The sequence below is a fragment of the Cyprinodon variegatus genome, unplaced genomic scaffold, assembly GCF_000732505.1.
Source record: "Cyprinodon variegatus isolate N-32 unplaced genomic scaffold, C_variegatus-1.0 Scaffold40, whole genome shotgun sequence".
Classification (NCBI taxonomy): domain Eukaryota; kingdom Metazoa; phylum Chordata; class Actinopteri; order Cyprinodontiformes; family Cyprinodontidae; genus Cyprinodon; species Cyprinodon variegatus.
Window position 1 is genome coordinate 1,352,257 of NW_015150493.1, and position 20,282 is coordinate 1,372,538.

At 37.3% G+C, this 20,282-nt stretch overlaps 1 protein-coding gene across 6 annotated transcripts in view; it reads right to left on the reverse strand.

The window, feature by feature from the left end:
- rims1 (regulating synaptic membrane exocytosis 1) overlaps positions 1–20,282 on the reverse strand; it is a 108,716-nt gene that overhangs the window by 57,426 nt on the left and 31,008 nt on the right. For all 6 annotated transcript variants that reach the window (XM_015370001.1, XM_015369997.1, XM_015370000.1 and 3 more), the window contains exons 3-4: positions 13,449–13,659; positions 9,766–9,777 (exon numbers count right to left, since the gene is read on the reverse strand). In XM_015370001.1, coding sequence (XP_015225487.1) covers positions 9,766–9,777; positions 13,449–13,659 — 223 coding nt within the window. The remainder of the gene's footprint in view (positions 1–9,765; positions 9,778–13,448; positions 13,660–20,282) is intronic.

The following is a 20,282-nucleotide window of genomic DNA, read 5'->3' on the forward strand; positions in this document are numbered from 1 at the left end:
CGCTGCAAAACTTCCTATATTATTCCTATGCATGAGTCACACTACTGGATCTCATTTCTTTATTAAACAGCCCAAAACAATCATATATTGTCATGTTGCTCTGTCAACCTCTAAAACTACAACTGTTGTTACAACCAAAATCTTATTTTTGTACTGATGCCTGTCAGATAACACCTTTCTGACTGTTCTCTGCAGGTTTTTAAATCACCTGTTAAAACCCACCTTTTATCTTTGGCTTTTTATACCTAGCAAGACAGTGGGCTTTGCTTTATTTATTTTTTTTTTTTATGTTTTATTCCTTTTATCGTTTACACAATTTTATTGATTTGACTGTGTGAATGTTATTTTTACCCATGTTTTGGCTGTTCTTTTTTTAATCTGTACTGTTTTATGTTTTATTTATTTATCTATTCATTTATTTTTTCTGTACAGCACTCTGTGGTTGTTTTTTTTTACTTTTTATTTTCAGTCAGTTTTATATCAACATATACACACATCCACTCTTGTCACATTTCTCATTTCAACATTGTTACGCAGATCACTCTAGACATTTCACCTACATCAAGAAACCAGTCTGTTAAATCCCAACTCTGTCACAGATTATCCAAGGATTATTGTTGGGGGGTCCAGCCAAACTGAGATACATTTCCTTTCAAACAAACATTGGTCCCATCAAAACCTATATTCATTGACTCCCTCCATGGATATATAAATTACAGTACTTGCAGTGAAAGGGACAACAGTAGACATTATGAACATACAGATTAAAGTAATAAAGGTACACAGTAATACTATCAGAATCAGAAATACTTTAATAATCCCAGAGGGAAATTACTTAATACAAGATAAATTCAAAAGATACAAAAGCAAATAAATAAATTGGTAAATAACTAAGTAAATACATAAGTAGATGTGTCAATGTTACATATGAATATTTTGGTTGTTTTTAAGTGTTTAACAAATAAAATAAAATTGGATTGGATTGGATTCCTACAGTATGTTTGAATGGAAAAATGGAATGGAAAATAGGCGGTATTAGGTAATGACATCAGCCAATGAGTGTTTGACGCATGGTGACTGCGATATGCAAAAAATGTATACCCAAGAATATCCATAAATCTTGCACTAAGGATGAAAAACTGCCACAAAGGAGATTAGTGCCCACAGGAGCTAATGAGGTACTATATCAGCTCGCCTCGGCCTCCACAGTGGAGTATTCACACACAATATAAACTATGCAACACAGTCTCAACTACAGAAGGCTGAAACGCAGAGCATGGGGCACCTGAGCTCACTGTTTGTACAGTAACAAACAGAGAGCTACACACAAATTCATCTCCATGTCAAAACTTTTGTTGAAAATCAAGAGTATTTACAGCTAAAATTACCATCTTATCCACAGTTAAATTGTAGGTCAACGCTGTAAATGTTATGACATCATTGGACAGGCAGGGAGAGCTCATTTGGATTGTAGCTTTGGAGAAAACAAACGAAAAGCAGGCAGTATATTTCGACTTTTCACCACACAACTGTCAGTGCATTTCAGCGAGTGGCAGAGACACTGTTCATCCTGGCGAATGGCTGCTCAGAGAAGCGTGTAGCAGCCAGCTTTTGTTTGGGAACATCAGCTGTATAACAAATAATGCTCTGTGTCACATATAAAACAGTTCGATGTGGAAACCTTTTCCTGCCAAGCATATTGTTCTCACCATGCATTTCTTGGTCTGAAACCGTGTTGTGAAAAGTCGGCTTTGAGTCCACCTCAAGTGTCCTAATACTAGAAATAAGCTTCACTACATGGGAGCCTTTAGTTTTACAGATAGGAAGATATGTTTTTATCAATTGGAGGAGCGCTCAAAGTAGAACCCCTGTTTGAGGATTTCCATCCATCTATCCATCCATTTTCAGACACGCTTAATCCCAAGTGGGGTCGCGAGGGGTGCTGGTGCCTATCTCCAGCTGTCTACGGGCGAGAGGCGGGGTACACCCTGGACAGGTCACCAGTCCATCGCAGGATTTCCATGCTCATCTTGATAAAAGATGCTTTAAAGGTAGATACTAGAGGTGCTGGAGATTCTTAGTAGTCTATAAAGGTCTTCAGGTAAACCATGAGAAGCCAAGATGGTTGGGAGAGGAATGTCTGGATCTCTCTCCTTAACCTCTTATTTGTCTGATCTAAAAAAAAGAACATTGATCATTGATCCATATCACATTTTTTAACGACAAATGTCCCCAATTTGCAAATAGGAAACCTGATAATAAACAGGTCCATATAAGCCAAGTTTTCTGTTTTGTTGGAGCAAAATAGAAGCAAGAACCATGCAAGATTGAACTGCAATGGTAAGTGTAATAAACAGGGATGACAGATTTAAAACATAAAAGCAGGCTTTTAGCCAGCAATGCATATAGGTATACTATGTTCAAAAATTCTCAAGCAGCAGATGCTGGAGTTGGAAAAGTTGAACTTTTGCTGCTAGATGCACCACATCAACCAATCAGAGAAGCTGATCTGCGAGCTGGCAGGGAGACGAACACAGCGCTACTGATGGAGAGCACTATGATCATAGAAACGTTTTATTACCACATAAATTGACTTAAAATGTCAAAACTTGACAGAAAAATATGTTAACTTTTATTATTCTGGTGCTTACAGTTTGTACCGAATAACTGAAAAACGCTACCATCTACTTCCAGCCGCAATGACTAGTGGGGGGGGACAAGAGGCCATCGGCCTGAGGCAGCTGTTGCTGTGGACTTTTTCACCTAAAATCAAAATAAAACTACTTTTACCCACTTATCACAGCAAAAATAGCAAAGCCGCTCTCTGCCATTGAACACATGAGCAGCAAAAGCATCAGATGCAACTCAACACACTTTACTGGACACGACTCAGGAGTCTGACCTTTATGTTTGCAAGCATCAAAAATTACGCAGCAGGCGCTTTTTAATGCTTAAAGCTATCAGTATCGTCGAGTATCAACAAATAGGGCACCGATACCATTTTGATAGCGCAAAAGTTTATTCCACTATTGTCACCCATTCCATTGTATTAGTCTTTTTCCTGCTTCACAAAGGTAGGCAGCAGCTTGACAAAGCCATGATGGCAATTATTTTACATCCAAGCAGTATGCAGTTCTTCATATACATAAACACACATCGATTTCAAACAGATGGTATCGGTATGGTATCTGTATCAACCAGTACTGCACAGCCAGGTATCGGGGCCCACAAAATGGCATCGTGCAACGCTAATACTGATCATACTTATCATAACTAACCCCAGTTGAGCACTAAGGAACATGAAAGACAAGTTACTAATACACACATCAGGAAGGCAGTATACAGATAAAACTGATCATAATAGCATTGTCACATCTTGACGACTTGGCCAGCATATGTTGACGTACAAAAAATTGGGCAAAAACGCTGCTGTACATTGGATAATTTATGGATATGATTTGTATAAGTTATGGGCATGTTGAAGCACGCTGACACGCGTCGACATACGGCAAGTATCCCAGCGTATGCTCATACGTGGGCCATAATTTACATGTAAGTTACTTGATCATTGACACACGTTAATTGTAAGTTACTCCTAAGTCATGGTGTCTAGCTCATCCAAAACCTATGAGGGACTTGTGCAAAATGTATGCGTAACTTATCAAGAACTTATCTCCAACGCATATCAACCTATTTGACGTGTTCCAGACTGCTGAGCGTGTTTCTAACTTACTGCTATGGTATAATGGTTTATTGGCAGCGTTTTGGTATAAAAGGTGGTTTACAGGAGGCAACAGTCAGTACCCCTCCAGACTTCATGGTAAGCAGACGTGCAGGCTGAGACGGGAATACATACATTACTAGCTGTCCTCCAACTGCTCTTTTTATGCAGGCCAGGCAGCTCCGGGCACAATGCTGCCCCTCTCAGGACACTAGCTTGTGACATATCATGGGCATTCAACTGCTGTGCTTTATGCATAAGTTAGGCTGTCGTTTGACATAAGTTCTGAACTGGTTATGACTATTCTATGTATGCACACAAAATTGAAAAAATGCATAGAAAGTTCAGCATATGCCAGCGTTTTAAGAGATTCTGGGACGTCAGCATACGCTGGCTAAATCATCAAGAAGTGACAGCGCCATAAAGCACAGATCATGACAGTAAGAACTGTAATACTTATTGCACTGACTGAAGCTCCATTCTAATTGTAATTCAGTGCTGTATATGGAATAATACTCAAGTGATAAAACTTCATTTTCATAACAAAGCTATGGACAACTTCCATTTCTGAATCACTGTCCATTGTCTTCTGTGCTGATGGACGCAACTTCTGTGCATGTGCTCTCAAAAGGGTGTGTACAGCAACAACTGAGAAAGAGATGACCCCCTTAAGTCTAGTCAATGAGAGACAGATGTGAAGACAGATACAGCTCACAAGACGGCGGATCAATAGTAATCATGAGGTGGTGTGGCATTAACGGCAGATGACACATCGCTCAGGCTTTCTACTGTGCAAAACCCTGACACAAAACGGCACAAAGCCATTAATCCCTCCGGACCTTGATCAATAGATACACATTTACACAAGCAGAAAGACCATAGTAGCCCCTCTGGGGTTTCATTGCACATTTGTCTAATGGCTCAAGACTTACTTTTTGTCAAAGATGCAAGCAAATGATTTTTTTTTAACATAGCAGCTCATCCCTTCACCCAATACTGCTCTTCTCTCAAACAGTTGAAGCAAAGATTACACAGATAGTCTCTGACCCTATAAACAGCCCCCCAGAGGTAAAAGGTCATGGTACACATCTACTTTATAACATCAACACGATGTTGAGTTAAATAGATATATTTGATTAAAAAAAAATAGGCTAAGTCTCTGGGGAAACTTCAAAGTAGATTGAGGTTGTGGGAACAAGATTTTAGTGTTTGTAGTTGGCAGCTAGGCAGAAAGTTAATGCTAAGCCTAACCTGATTTGATCTTTATTTGGTTGATAAAGAAATCTGACAATTTATCATATATATATATATATATACACACACTGTAACTGGAGCATGTAACAAAAGTGAAGTTGTTATGAAGTTGTCTCTGGTCCAGAAATGATTTAACACACAAAAAAATGTTTATTTGTTGATTGCAAATTTGTTTTTGCCACATGTATTCCTTTCGCTCAACCTTCTCTTGATTTACATGGATACAGCATGTTGAACAGCCCGTTTCTTTAGCTATCAAGTTTTGCGTCTTACCTTGTCTGTGAACAACTTCAGTGCCTATAGACAACAGCCGTCTTGTGACTATTTTGGTCACATTATAAAATTGTTTGATTCAATATCCTTTCTCATTTTCCTAACATATTTACATTTTCTAGGAAACAGAATTTTGTAAATTTAATTAGCTCTAACCCAGAATTACATATTATTTTCAAAAATAAATAATTAAAATGTATTTCTATTTATGTTAATTTGATTTGAGTGAAAAAAAATGTATTTGTAAAAAAAAAAAAAAACACACATAACAGGATTACCATAATCTGTTAAACAGGATTCAGAAACACAAGATGGTAATTTAAAAAAAATAAAAAATATGAAAAACTATTTCGTATGCTGATATAAAAACAGCTATAGAAATTGGAGCTGTGAAGCCATAATCAAGATCAGCTATTTGATGACCGATAACAAAGTGAAGACGAAACATTGAGCTTATGTTGTTCCTGTAAAATATTAGTATCAGTGTAATATTTTTTGTAACACTGAGTTTATCAGATTAAGAAGGTAGTGCAAACTAAACTGTTTTAAATGCTTTGCTCCGCGCTATTCAATTAGTTGTTGATAGATATGAATTTCAGTTCTACATCTGTAGAATGATTTGAAAACAGCCAGGTCACTGTACATGATTTTGTTTTTTTTTATTTTATATCTAAATCAACAAAATTATTGTACTCTAACATATAAAACTAAGCGACACTAAGTCCCCAGCCACATGGAAACCATGAGCAATCATTTTTGAGTTGGCTACATGTGAACCGCATCTTTTATGAGGATGGATACATGACTAGATGACATCGTAGCTCCAGTTTTTCTGTAATTTGCATGTGTCTCTGCTACTTTGCACGTGGCTTTGGTTCTGTTTTATCAAGCTGGCACTTAAGGGTTTAGTATAGAAATAAAGTAGTAGTGTGTTTGTGTTAAATTAATTACAATTACTTCTATTAAATGTGATACCACAAAAATACAGATGTTATCAGGTGTTTGGTAGAATCATCTTTTGCTTGATTAAGCATCTGTATTTTTGCTACAAGCTACAAAAGACAAGATATTTCATGGGAAAGAGAATATTGTTTGCTTAGATTTTCCAATCAGTAGTTTGTTAATTTTAATTACACATTAAAATTTAAAAAACACAACGGCTCACTACCCATCATGTGCATGTCAATGTGCGAAGTCTGCACTGTTATTCAGTAAATTTTGCTTTTAATTTTCATGATTTTTGTAATTTATTTCTGTTTTTAACATAACTAACTCTCACATTAATTTCCGTGCTTTAATTTCATTCAAAAGATCAAATCAGGTCATGTCCAGTGTTATTATAAACAAAAGAATTGGAGTCTTTTGTAGTCTTTCACCACATTACATTTAGAACCACTTTGCAACTGTTTTTGTTTGCCGATGAGACTCTAGTCTGTTTGCAGTAAAGGAGCAGTGAGAACAACTTTTCAGCAGCGCTGCAAAGAAAGATTAATCATTCCTGCAGTAATTTAATGAATCCATGTCAAACAGTAAATCAACCTGCTTTGCCGTCTTGCTATGCAGCCAGAGCTACATAAGGCCTGTGTTCTGCCAAATCTGTTCACTTTCGAGCCAGTGATTGTTGTACCAATCTTCAGCCGGGGAGTGGGACTGCTATGTACAGCACAACAAAGCAATCCCAGACAGCAATGCTCAAACCTGGCCAAGAATCATCAAAGTGCTCATTTGGCAGCTCATTTTAGGACATGCAGCCAAGGCCAAAGAAGGTTTTCAACCTGACACAAGTATGGAAGTAGAGGAAGGTGTTAGAAGCATGTCCACTTGGGAGACTGCTCTAAAGTATACTATGTGAAATTAGAACTATTAAAATGAGTTAATATATCATTTTCCTTCAGGTCTGATAAACCAGACTGCAGTCAAGAAAAAATATAATTCCCAAATAAGGGATTATCTTTTTTTTAGTTTAGTTAAATTATATAAAACTCCCCAAATGGCACAAAATAAACACCAGATTTAGACTAAGACATTTTGCTGAACTTTTTTTCTTTTATCCTTTGTCACTTCTTTGGTAGTGCTAGCTGAAAATTAATGACTGCCCTGTTCATGACCTAGTTTGACTGAATGGCTGCAGTGCCAGGTTCACACGGCTTTTGAGATTGAAAAAATTTCCGGTGAACCTATGTAAGAGACCAGACACATGATAGTAAAAAAATCATGGATATAACAGGTTTGGTGCCAGTGTGTGATTTGTACAGCCATAACACATCCCATTTTAGCAGATTTCATTGAGGGAAATTCAAATGTTAGACAGGAAACCCTTATCAAATCTCTCAATCAATGGTTTAGTTCAAGGTACATAAACACTGCAGAGATGCAGAAGCAATGGCGATGGGTTTGGAACCAGTTTTAACAAATAACATTAAAAAGGTGCTGGTGTAAATAGTGGTGGCAGAGCAAGTAGGGGATTCACTTACTATATTGTAACACAGGTGAATTGTGATTTTTTTTTCTCAGGAAAAGGAATTCTGATTGTCTTCATGTCAGATTCAACAAACTGTATCTTTGTCTGTCCTTAAAAAAAAAAAACACACCATTCACAATGCTGGGATATTAGGCCAAGGAAGTCCAACATGACAATTGTCCTGATATTCCAGACTAGATTGCCGTAACACAACACATACAGTAGTAAAACCTTCTACATAAGATTACCGTAAGAGCTATCAATCACTAGGGAATCTTGGAAGGGGATGATCAGGGCAAAAATTCGGCACAAATATCACGCAATATGTCTTAAGCTTTGTGTATAAGGCTTAAGACAAGAGGTCCTGTGAATGCCAAAAAGCCCAGATCATCAGGCTTCCACCACTATGGCCAAACAGTCTCCAAAAGACATTGTTCCAGAAACCTATTGGTTCAGTTTGATGCTATGAGGGTTAGGAGCAAACAGACTTTCTTTACTTTACTACTGAACATTCTAATACTTGAGCCTGAGAGACAGATTGATTTCCCTCTTTTAATAACATTTCCGATCAATCTCTTCCCTAATAATGAGATTAAATCCACTTGTGAAATCAGACTATTGTTTAAGTTTCACTAGCTGTTTTAAATATCCTGGTTTTGTTATTTTAATGCTGAGGGAATACAAGTTCTGATGGACTCATGAGGAAGAGCTTTAGACTCTATATTGTGAAATAAAGTGAAATTATGCCTCAGCCTTAATTCTGAAACTTCTACTTTGGTTGGTTCTATTATATGTCCAGTTTTACCTTATGTTGTAGGACTGTTTGGTTTGATTATACTCGCATTAATACTAAAGTCCTAATTAGATCTATGATGTGTTTCAATGGTGTGCATGTGTTTGCTGCAACAGTAAACCTACTTTACTAAGTGACATGTGTCCACAACGATGTGAAATAGTGAAGTTGTGGAATCCCATTTTTCTGACCACAAAGATTTTGAATTGGGATCGAGCTCACAGTTAGCACACTAATCAAATTTAACATATCCTGATAGATAAAACCCAGGAACTGAAAGAGATGTCCATTCCTTCCATGACTGTACATCTTTCAAGCACAGCAGAGACGTTTCTGTTGCTCAGTCTTTTGAGATTTGTGGGATCTGGATATATCTACAAACCAATCAGTGAGTGACATTTAGCCACTACATTCACAGAGGGAAATTAGCAAAGAGCAGGATTAAAATGTCAAAAGGTCATTTTGTTGCAAAAACAAACTGACTCAAGAGGGTTCATCGATTACAGGCAACAGTCATTGTCTCAGATCAATGATGCAGCTCTAACTGTGCAGGAGACTTCATCCAGCCCGAATCACCTGTTTCTCTTGTCTTACAGTGTGAACAATGGGGCTGATTTTCTCTCTATGTACCACAAAAAACAGAGTTCACACAGAAAGGCAAGAGAATGCAGGTCTCTACAACTGAGACACCTGTGCAGATTCTAAGTCATCTGGGTCAGAGTATAGTCCAATAATCTGAATCAAAAGCAATTGGAGTTCCTGGTCTTCAAGCCTGTAATACTGAGCCACTTTTTCTTCAATTAAATTCACTTTATTTTTATAGCGTCAATTCATAACACATGCCATCGTAATGCACTTCTTTCCTTTTTTCTTACAAAAACAAACTCTCTTACAAAGTCCCTCACTTAATAAACCAACTAAAATAGCGTAGCAAATATTATCTATGTTTATAAAGACATTTAGCACTTAGTGAATAGAATTACCTATTTTATACACAATATTTCTCTACAAATTCATGAAGAGCAAATGGTGAATAGAGAAATAGTCCCTGCTAGCTGACAAATATACTCTCACAACAAAGTATTATTATATAGTATTTTTCATTAAATATTTCTGCTGGAATCATCACACAGGAATGGACATAAGAAGAGAAAAAGATCTAAATATACAGAGGCACATCTAGTTTTGCGCTGCTTTAATCATCAGCAATGACCTAAAGGTCTCAGGCCAACAGCTACAAAGTAAAGAGCAGACAGTACTCACCACTTTGTCCTCCTGAAGCCCAGTCAGACATGTAGAATGAAAAGAAAGACAAGAAGAAAAGTTAGCAAGAATTATAGGAAAGCAGTAAAAAATCTTACTTCCTGCGCCGGACATGACCCTCGTAATGTTATCATGAGGGAATTGCTAAAGCAATCCTTCCTACTATCCACAAACCTCAGTGCTTTATGGAATTTTTATGCGACAGCCCAATTGGGACATTTTTCCTTAATCTGTTTTGGTAAAGTAGCTTGATTACCACATAAACAGATTCCTGGCCCTTGCTCAAAAATGTATCCCTGCAGTATAATCCTCCCATCACAGTGTTTTGGCACGAGGACCAAGGTGGTCTTCAGTTTTTGTCTCATCTGACCACAGACGTCTACTTTTTGATCTTGCCACTCTCTCCCTAAAGAACAAAGCTAGCGATTTTAAAATTAACTGATGTTCTCCTAAGCTGTTAAACCAAATATCCCATGCCTCCTACCTGTATCGTGAATGAATATTCTACTTGCTTGTTCAACTGAGGAAACTGAGCGCTCTCCGACATCCACCTGCGACTTAGCCAATCAGCTTTGAACCACACCTCCACGAAAGCCAATCGGCATCCAAAGTTCATCTTAAAAGGCCTTAGATCTGCAACTTGTCTGCTCTAGTGCGCAGTCGGTGGTTGCGTTGTCTGACTTCATTCAGATGACCCTGTTTCAACCCGCCTCCAGCACCTCCTCCACCATTGTAGCTAAAGCTTCATCAGGGTTTAATTCCTCACGGACTCTTACTGCATTCCTCGTCTCATTTTAACTGGTCTGGCAGAAGACCGCCATGTTGAGCCTGTTTCTGCCAGATGTTTCTTCCCAACGGGGAGTTTTTCCTCTCCACTGTCGCTTCATGTTTGCTCATCATGGACAGGTTCTCTGAACCTCTGTTATCCAAGCTGGACTTCCAGCAGTCTACAGACTGACCAACTTCATCTATCTCCACTCCACCACCAGTTTCAGGCCTGGGGGGGAAACAGCCCTGTTCTTTACTCCTGTTCATGCATATCTATAAAAATTAAGCTCTATGTTTCCTGCCGAGATCTGAGCGCCAAAGACCAAGTAATTGTATCAATACATTTCTTCTAATTGTCTTTTCTAATCGTGTGAGTTTTTAAGATTTCACTTAATTCAAGAGATTATTAGATTATTAACTTGTTTGGTGAATTCTAAAGGAAGTTTTTTTGCTTCTTTTGTTTTATTTAGATGATGATTTAATTCAATATTAGATATTGGAGTAAAATCAGTTACATAACAGTTCATACATGACATTTTCTTTTCTGAAATCTGTGAAAAATTTCTTAGTATTTATTGGCTCAACGATACCCAACCATACTAAAACCATTTCATTGGCAAAGGGACCTAGAGAGGTGTACTTCAGTAAAGTGTTTGGAAACCACCATATAGCTGTCCTTGGTTGGTATCAAAATATATGTATTCAAAAGATTTAAAAAATAAATACAAGGCTTAATTTGTCAAGCCAGTGTCTTGTCTCAGGTTAAAGGTTTATTCGTCTTTGATTTTCTATATTTACCCTCTCTCCTTACAGAGCCCCACAGCTGAGAGCTCCCTAAATCAACCACTAACTAATTAGGGTGTATTTTTTTCATATGTGTGTGTGCCTGTGTGAGGTCATTAAATGCCAGCGTGGTAATGTGGGGAAGGGGGCCAGACTCAGACAGTCACTTCTTTTAAAAGAAAACTCACCTACTGACTGTAAAATTCACACACGCATACGCAAACACACACCCTGCTGTGTGCTTATAGGGCACCTCCGGACCCCTGGGAGACCAAGACAGAGTGGCAGACCACCCCCTCAGTCCAAAGCTCAGTCTAATGCCCAATTAACCTTTACCAGGCCTTGCTTGGGTCACATGGATTCACGCACACGTGGGCACAGCTCATGCACGAACATGCTCAGAGGCACACTTTAACACACACAGTTCTTGTATGTGGTAGATTTTACCTCACAGTCAGAGTAAACAGCGAGGATAGATAGTGTGACACACACACTCTCATGGCTTATCACCTCTGCCTGAGTTCCAACACCTGAGACTCGATCTGATGTACAGTATACTGATTTTGTTAACAGCTGCATGTCTTTTCAATGCCCCCTTAAAAAACAATATGAACCCGTGCACCTTTTCATTGTGTACTCCAATCGATCTGCCTTTTCAAGCAGAATTTCTCTTATTTTTTCTTTTCTTCAACAATTATTCTATTGATGAAAATAACAAGCTATGTGAGCATCTATGCATCTTTTATTCCAAAGATATACCACGTGTTGTCTGTAAACTTTAACACTAAATGTGTTCTCTACACAAGTAGCTGTGGGTTCATAGTGGTAACGAGACTAAATATTTCCAGATAGATGATCTAGGGTCAGCAAGTCATAAGATAAATGTCAAGCAAAGTAGACCCCATTTCTGTCATAGGAATTTCACGTGCGTTTAAAGAAATGCTAACATTTTCTGATCTTTTCAAATCTAAACTTATTTTACTTAAATGTCAAGATAAAAAAGAAACCCAAAATTTTTTTCTCTCTCATGTCACACTAAATACAACAGAAAAGCTGCCTGTAAATAAACAAGTAAGTACATCCTGTCACTACGTAGCTTGTATAACTACCTTTGGCTGCAGTATCTCTGAGTAGTGGATTCCTGTCGGACTGTATTGGTTTCCCACATCGTTTTAGAGGAGTTATGACCCCCCCTCCTCTTCACCTTGTTGCTTTTCTGGTTGTTTAACCCACTTTGGGCCTAGCATCAGCTGTCAGATTGAAGGCTTTACATTTGAATCTAGAACACTTGCAGCAATTTTTGGCCAATTGTCCTTTGCTTAGTTTTGTATAGGATGCAATCTAAGATGGAGATTTTTTTTTCTCTATATGCTTCTACATTAATTCCTGTGATTATTCGCAGCAGCCTTAACTCTTTTATAGAAAGCAGGGTGTGCCTCAGTTAACTTACAACATTTCAAATTGATAAGTAGCTACAGTGGTTTCTCTAAGGCCAGTGCTGCAGATGTTCCTGCTTTGCATTGTGATGACAGATACCTGTATGTCCCAGACCATCAATAAAACTGATATATAATTAGACAAATCCTTTACCTATGCCGATCTAGCTGATTCTTTTACTCCTAAATCCCATTGAAGTAGCAAAGGTGTACAAATGTTTTTTCACAATCTTTTTGAATATATGTCAATCTTTATTTCAGACACTGTGTTGTCTTTGGTGTGCTTTAAAAAAAATTTGAATAATTGTAAAAATTCCAACAAAGACCACATCATTTTTAGTATGGCCTAAAATGAATGAGGGTGTAATCTATTCTCATTAATTATTAGCGCTCTAATAATCTATAAACCCTTTCAGTTTTAATGGATAGGAATTAGCTCTTTAAATTGTGGAGGTCCATAGCCCCTTTGTAAATCAACAAGACCTGTGTTTTTTTTTACAGCAGCTTGAAATCTACAACTTCACCACCAGATGTCGCCTAATCCTATTTCCACTTCAATAATAATTTAGAAAAACAGAAAACTTGTTAAACGTGAATAAAATGAAACAGTAACAGATTAATAATTTCATGTAAATGAAAGTTTCAGTCAGCCATCATGATGATCAGTTTTTAACTACATGCAAAAGCTTCTCTCACCGTGTTGGAGCGCAGGGACACTCTTCCCCCACAGCGAGCGCAGAACTTGGTCTGGCAGTAAGAACACAGGTTCCCACATCCATCTGCAAACTTGGTCTTGTGGCAGATGCCACAGGTTGGTGCATCGTCCCGATGAACAGCTGAGCCTGCTGCCACCGAGGCCTGCCGGATCACTGTCTCCCGGTAGCTGGACAAGTGCTGCTGGATACCTCTACAAAAAACACCAGAAAAAAGGAACAAGATAGTTTCATATGTGTATGCAGATTCAAATTAGAAAAAAGAAATACTTGCTAATATTTACAATTGTGTTCTAAATCCTATTCACTCATGAACTTTCTAGAAAACTTCTTTTGTTGGAGGCCTGGTGCAAAACTCCACTGGCCACTGAGTGAGAAGCCAAGTACAATGTGGAAATGATCGGTCCACGACAGGACAATAAAAAATGCATAATACAAACTACTATGAAGACACAAATTCACATCTGGGTGCTGTACAGCGGCATGTAAAGAAAATCTCCAGTTTATGTTTTTAAATAGCAGGAAGCTAAAGTTCACAGACTTGTAGGGAGAACATGATAACTCCACAAAGAAAGGCCTGTTGTGCCACATTCCTACAATCCTTTTTGGGGGGGGTTTGTCCTAGTCAATGTTTGCTAAGTTAAGGCTCTTAATAGTCTATTACAGTTGTGGATAACTGATATTAAATCTAACTGAATTTGAATTGTAAATAAATATATTCTGTTGAAAACAGACTTATTCAGACTGATTGCAATTCAATCCAATCCAGTCCAATGATAATTTATGAGCTTTTTCTTCTGCAGTTCATATTTTTTGACACATTAAGATTGTTGTGATTTTATTTACAAATTGTCACTGAGACTTTCGTTCAGTGGAGATGATACCACCAGCACACTTTCTTGGATTAATGGTGTATAATGTCTAGACAACCCTCCGAATTTTGGGACATTTCTTCCATGCCTGCTAACTTTGTGGGACTTCTGGTCCTTTGTTTTAACCATCTTAGCTATTTATTTGACTGCTAATGTGGTGAATTTTTTCCTTGCAATCAAGATGAATAGTTGTGAGATTTGTACATTTACAAACTCGAAATACTGAAAATACTGAGTATAATTCAAATTGAACTACACCTATTATTGTTGCTTGGGCCAGATTAGGTAAAGTTTGGCCTTGGGGCAAATTGGCCATTTTTTAAGATTATAAAACATTCATTCTTATTATTTTGAAAGTAGCTTAAAGAATTTGATCTCCTCTTGTATTTACATCACATTCAGAATTCAGTAGCAATGTAAAAATTTAGAAAAACATGTTTAAATCACATTAATTCAGGTTTTTACTTAAAGTATTATTATTATTTCCCCCATAAGCCAATTTAAAAGACAGAAGATGATCAAAAAAACAAACAATCAAAAAACATCTTGATTAAAATACTAAATTATGTTTATTTTTTTTCTTTAGTTTTTAGTCCTTGCTTGATAATATTTGCCTTCTTTAACTTAGAATAGTAAATTTAAATTGATCAGAAAGCCAGCATATTATTTGAGCAAAGCTCACTTCAAAATAAATCTCCAAGGCTATTCCATTGTAGATTTGAGGGGTATTTTTGCTTTCACTGTGATACTAATAAAAATTGTTTATTTGAAGCTCTCTGACAAACAACCAAAGATGATCAACTCCATCAAAGAAGAGGTAATCCTAGATCATGATGCTGCCACCACCATATTTCACAGTAGACAGATCTTTTATGGCATTATGCAGTGTCGTCAGTGCTAAATAGATCCTATAGACCTGGGGACTTAAATAAGGGCTGGAGGCTTGTGGTTTAGTCTGATACTGCTGCTTCATTTTTTATATTCTGTCCTCCTATATATTTTTAAGTTAGATTTAACAGATATAGTATGTAGAGAACGTTTTAAAGTGATCTAATTTCTGCAAATCCCATGCAAGTATTTTGACTTTCAAAACCTACCTTAAGTAACTCAATACAATGTAGATGCTAATGTTTTTGAATGAAAAAAACATATCAAAATAATAAGTGAATAAGACCAAATTGGGCAATGTTCAGTTTGATATAAATGTTGAATGCTATCAGTTTTATGAGTAAAACTGTTACAGGCTGCGACACAAGAAACTCCTCAGATCAATATTATAAAGGGGAGGGAGATATTGGATTTATGTGTTGTTACAGTAGGCTGATTAATTGCATCTCACACCAGTGAGATTGAGGGAACAACAAAGAAAGATGGCAGGAAAAAGAGAAGAGGAAAGAGTAATGAGAAAAGCAGCAAATCTTCAAACTTATCACTAAAATCTGAGTCGGTACAAGTCATTGTGAAGTTATTAGCTAAAGATGAGGAGTTTTTATTTATAATTGCATAATCTAGAAAATGTAGACATCAATAAAAAAAAATGAAACATCTGAACGCATCATGATTCCTTTCATTATTGCCAAGACAATTTTAACCTGAGCACAGTTGCTTATTCATATGTTTATAATAAAGTCACAGATTGTTAGAATCTAAAAAAAAAAAAACCTAATGTTGAATACTCACAGGCTGGGGCTCAGCGGTGCCGACTCCTCACCCATCCGTGTAGCTAATCAAAACTACAAATCCCAGCATCAGAGATATGAGGAAATAAAATCCAATATCCCGCTGTTTGCTCCACTTTTCAGCATCGCTGCTGTACTCCTAACAGGCCAAGACGCTCCTGTTGATGCAGCTTTCAGACCCCAAGAACCAAACAGGTAGAATACAAGCTACCTCTAGAGTAGTTAACACCTTGCTCCCACACACACACACACACACACACACACACACATACATTTAACACACTCGTATAAGGCTAACAAAAAAAAACAAAAAATGCAAACCTTAAAAACCCACATAGGGATGCACACTTCCTGGGAGAGATAAGGTCAGGAAGAGGTGACCTGCTGTTGCAGCTCAGCAGGAATCGCTTCCTGATCCATGACTCTCACTGAGTATTCCCCAACTACCGGCTCTGCTCAGCTGCTAATGGAGTTAACTCTCAATAAACTCCAGGCCTGATATATGAAACCTCTGTGATTGATTATATATTTATAGCTGAACTGACAAATGTAGCATGGGTTAATAGAACAGCTTTGATCTGAGCGAGATCTGAATTGCTTCTTTTTTTTTTTTTTTTGCTGTGAAGCCTCATACCTTTTTTGTTGTCTCAGAGGCATAATGCTAATGCTGTGGCTTTAATCCAAAATGGCTTTTTCTGGTATTAGGTTTAATAAATCCACCGCGGCTGATATAAGTAAAGTCAGTCATAGAGGCAAGGAAGCCCTTCTTCAATGTCATTTTCTGCTCGGGTTCATTCAGTCCATTTAGAATTTCCTAAACCAAATGCTATGTCTTTAGTGTTACAGTTTCAGCTTTCTTCTATTGAAAACAAAATCTCCGAGAATCCATACATGCAAGCAGTAAGGCGCTTTGTAACCAAAGCAAAGCAATGAAGGAAGTTTTTTTATATGTTTTAAGACATGGATAAAAAAAAAAGGAAGTTTATGTTCTTTAACGAAGCAAGTTAAAATATCTTGATGTTAAGGTTAGAGATGGAAGGATGGATGGATCCATCTATCCATCCATCGATCCTTACATTCATCTAGCTTTTGTCTGCTTCTCCAGTCTGTTCTGATAAAGAATGAGCAGAACTAAAATATGACTAATCACAGATTAGGGTTCAATCACCTGTAAGTTTTCTGGTCACTTTTAGTCATGCCAGGTATCACTTTACTTGGATTTAGTTTTACATATGGATATATATATATATATATATATATATATATATATATATAAAAAACTCTAACTGGAGCGTGTAACAAAAGTAATTTTCCTCTGGGATTATTAAAGTATTTCTGATTGCGATTCTGATGCAAAATTAATGATGACGCCAAGAATGACAAGCAGGCGTAATCGAAAAACTCCACTGAGAGATTATACTTTTTACCACCTCATTTCTAGGAACACTTTGAAATTCATCATGAGGAGCTCGATTTTCGCGCTGAGACAGAAGTCAGGAGTTTCATCCCATCCTAAAACAAGATAAACTACCTTAGGACAGATGGATTCAATGATTAATACGATAAAGAAAAAAAAATTGATTTGGCTAAAGTTAAAGCTAGAAGTGTTTTTTGTGTTCATTGAGCCGACAAGGGCCCTAATGAGATAACAAAAAAGAATCAAGGACCTGAATGGTCATTGAAGAATCTTGTCAAGTTATTCTGATACACAGTTAACAAAAGAGTTATGCTACAAGCTTTAAGGTTTCTCAAGACTAATGATTATTGCTGTGACAGTTTATTTGAGCTCCTGGATGAAGCATGAGTGAGAGTGACAGTAGCACATAGCTTTTGTCGCCTCATGCCCCTACCCAGCAGTCCGGTAGTCAGGTGTGATTGCTGGTGGACATAGAGTGCAGCAGTTTAATAATTGGGTGTCAAAGGTTTTCTCAATTCAGTGTGAAAGGGCTTTGAATAGAAGCACCAATGAGTCTTTGAGTTTACTTTAAAAAGACAACAAATTGATTTTTTTAAATAAAATGAATAAATACATCAAAGGCAATGAGTAAATCGTTTGACATTGGCATCAGAGCTAATTAAGAGTAATATTGGCAAATTTCAGTCACTGGCTGGTTGATTGGGATTAGAAGAGGCTTGCAGTGTCTCTCAACATACCTGGTGTATTCCAGCTTACTTACTTTAAAAATCTGCCTTGTGTCTTAACTGCTATAATCATAAATGTCTGTATTTTTTTTATCTTAGGATTGAAAGCATGGAACAGAGTCAAGCTAGATTCAACCCACACAGTTGTACTGTACATAGCAGCACAGATGCTGTTTGAGTGAGAAAATACCAACATAACATGAACAAATGTGTCATGCAAAAATGTGTAATCTGTTATATACTTTGCTCTACCTCTTTATAAAATGTTGTGCGTTACTTGATTTTAAAATCTTAATTCCATCCACCCATTTTCTGACAAGCTTAATTTCAAATGGGGTCACGAGGGGTGCTGGTGCTTATCTCCAGCTGTCTACGGGTGAGAGGCAGGGTACCTTCTTCCTGCAAGGCAGCAGTGCTACCCACTGCGCCACTGAACAGCCCTAAACTCCTAATTGTATGCATGTAAACTTTCTTAATCCAGGTACATCTCTGTGAGACTTAAATCTTTTTCTCAAGAGAAACTTGGCTAATAATGGAAGCAGCTCACAGACAATTCCAAATAAAATCTGCAGACATAAAAACACATTCAATCTGTCCGGACTTATTTGGCTGCTCCGGAACGCAAAAACCTGATCTAAATGCATCGCTACCTAGCACTTCCATAGTCTGGTAACAGCAACACCTCTACAGTAGGTGGGGGTGCAGTAAACGGGGGAATACACAAAAGATAGAAATCTGTGGGGTGAGAAGAGATATGTACTGTAAGGAGATATTCAAAAGTTAAAGCTTGGGATAAATAAAGTACATCTATCTAACAGAAAGGCTAAACGGAGTACAGCACAGATGTTTAGTTTTATCCTTTTTTCTCATTTCATTTTCTCTCTGACTCATAAATTTCCACACACGCAGAATGTGATAACACCATCACTCTCAGCAGAAAGGCTTGGAAATATTTGATTTATCTTTATATGTTTAGGTTAGAAAGGATCAATCTCAATTTTCTCTGATCAGCATCAGTAGGTCAAATCGTAAAAAAAAAAAAGAGAGATGGTAAATCAACATAATTCACTCTTAAATAGGTTTTGTTCTAAGTAGCTTTGAGCTTGACTCCACAGTGAGAAAATATGTCTTTGTACCATCAGACTGACATCACTTTGACTGTTATATACTGTACATGTCTTTAGGAAAGTAAAGTACAAACCAGACACAAAATATGTTGTGTGGGACAAGATTCGCTTAACAATGTTTATATGTGTAATAGCTATTTTTTTAGGTAAGTATTCACAATGACAGGAGCAGGAATACATCAAGCACCCTTCCACCAATCAGTCAATTACAAGAAGCAATCAAATCTTATGCTGCTGGAAGCAGCTTGTAGAAACGTATGGTTTGACAGTGGGGGCAGATTTTATTTAGCAAGGAGGGAAGCGAAAGGAAATGTATGAAGAGCACATCAAAAAGAAAAATGCACAAAAAAACAAAACTACAGGTCCGTTAAAGAAATCCTAAAAACATGTATATTCATGTGAAGGCATGAGGTTAGAGCCAAGTGAAAATATTTCCTCAGTTTCTTACAGAAACAAACCTCTTCACTTTCCTAACAATTCTTTGATGCTTTTACTTGTTTGGAAACAAAACTGCAGTCTGTGTTTACCAAGGATTTATATACATTTCAAACAAAGCTCTTATGATTCAACAGCATTAACATAAAGTATGCTGGAGAGAAGCGGGAAAGCTTTGCACTCCGACCTAACACACATACAGGAAAAGGAAAGTTCAGTCCATGATTATGCAAACTGATGTGAATTACAAACAGAAGATAATGTTTAAGACAGCTGACATTTTCTTTTCCTCAGCTGTAAAACGATATCCTTTACTTTATTATACTTTACTTTACTATTTGACATCTGTAATATTGGAACTGCCAGATGATTCCTATAAGAGTTTATTAATGCAGGACAAAATACCATTCATACCTATAGCTCAAAAGAAAACTTTGGTGGAGATTTTCCAAACAGAGAAACCAGAGAGGGAGGATGGATGGATGGATGGATGGATGGATGGATGGATGGATGGATGGATGGATGGATGGATGGATGGATGGATGGATGGATGGATGGATGG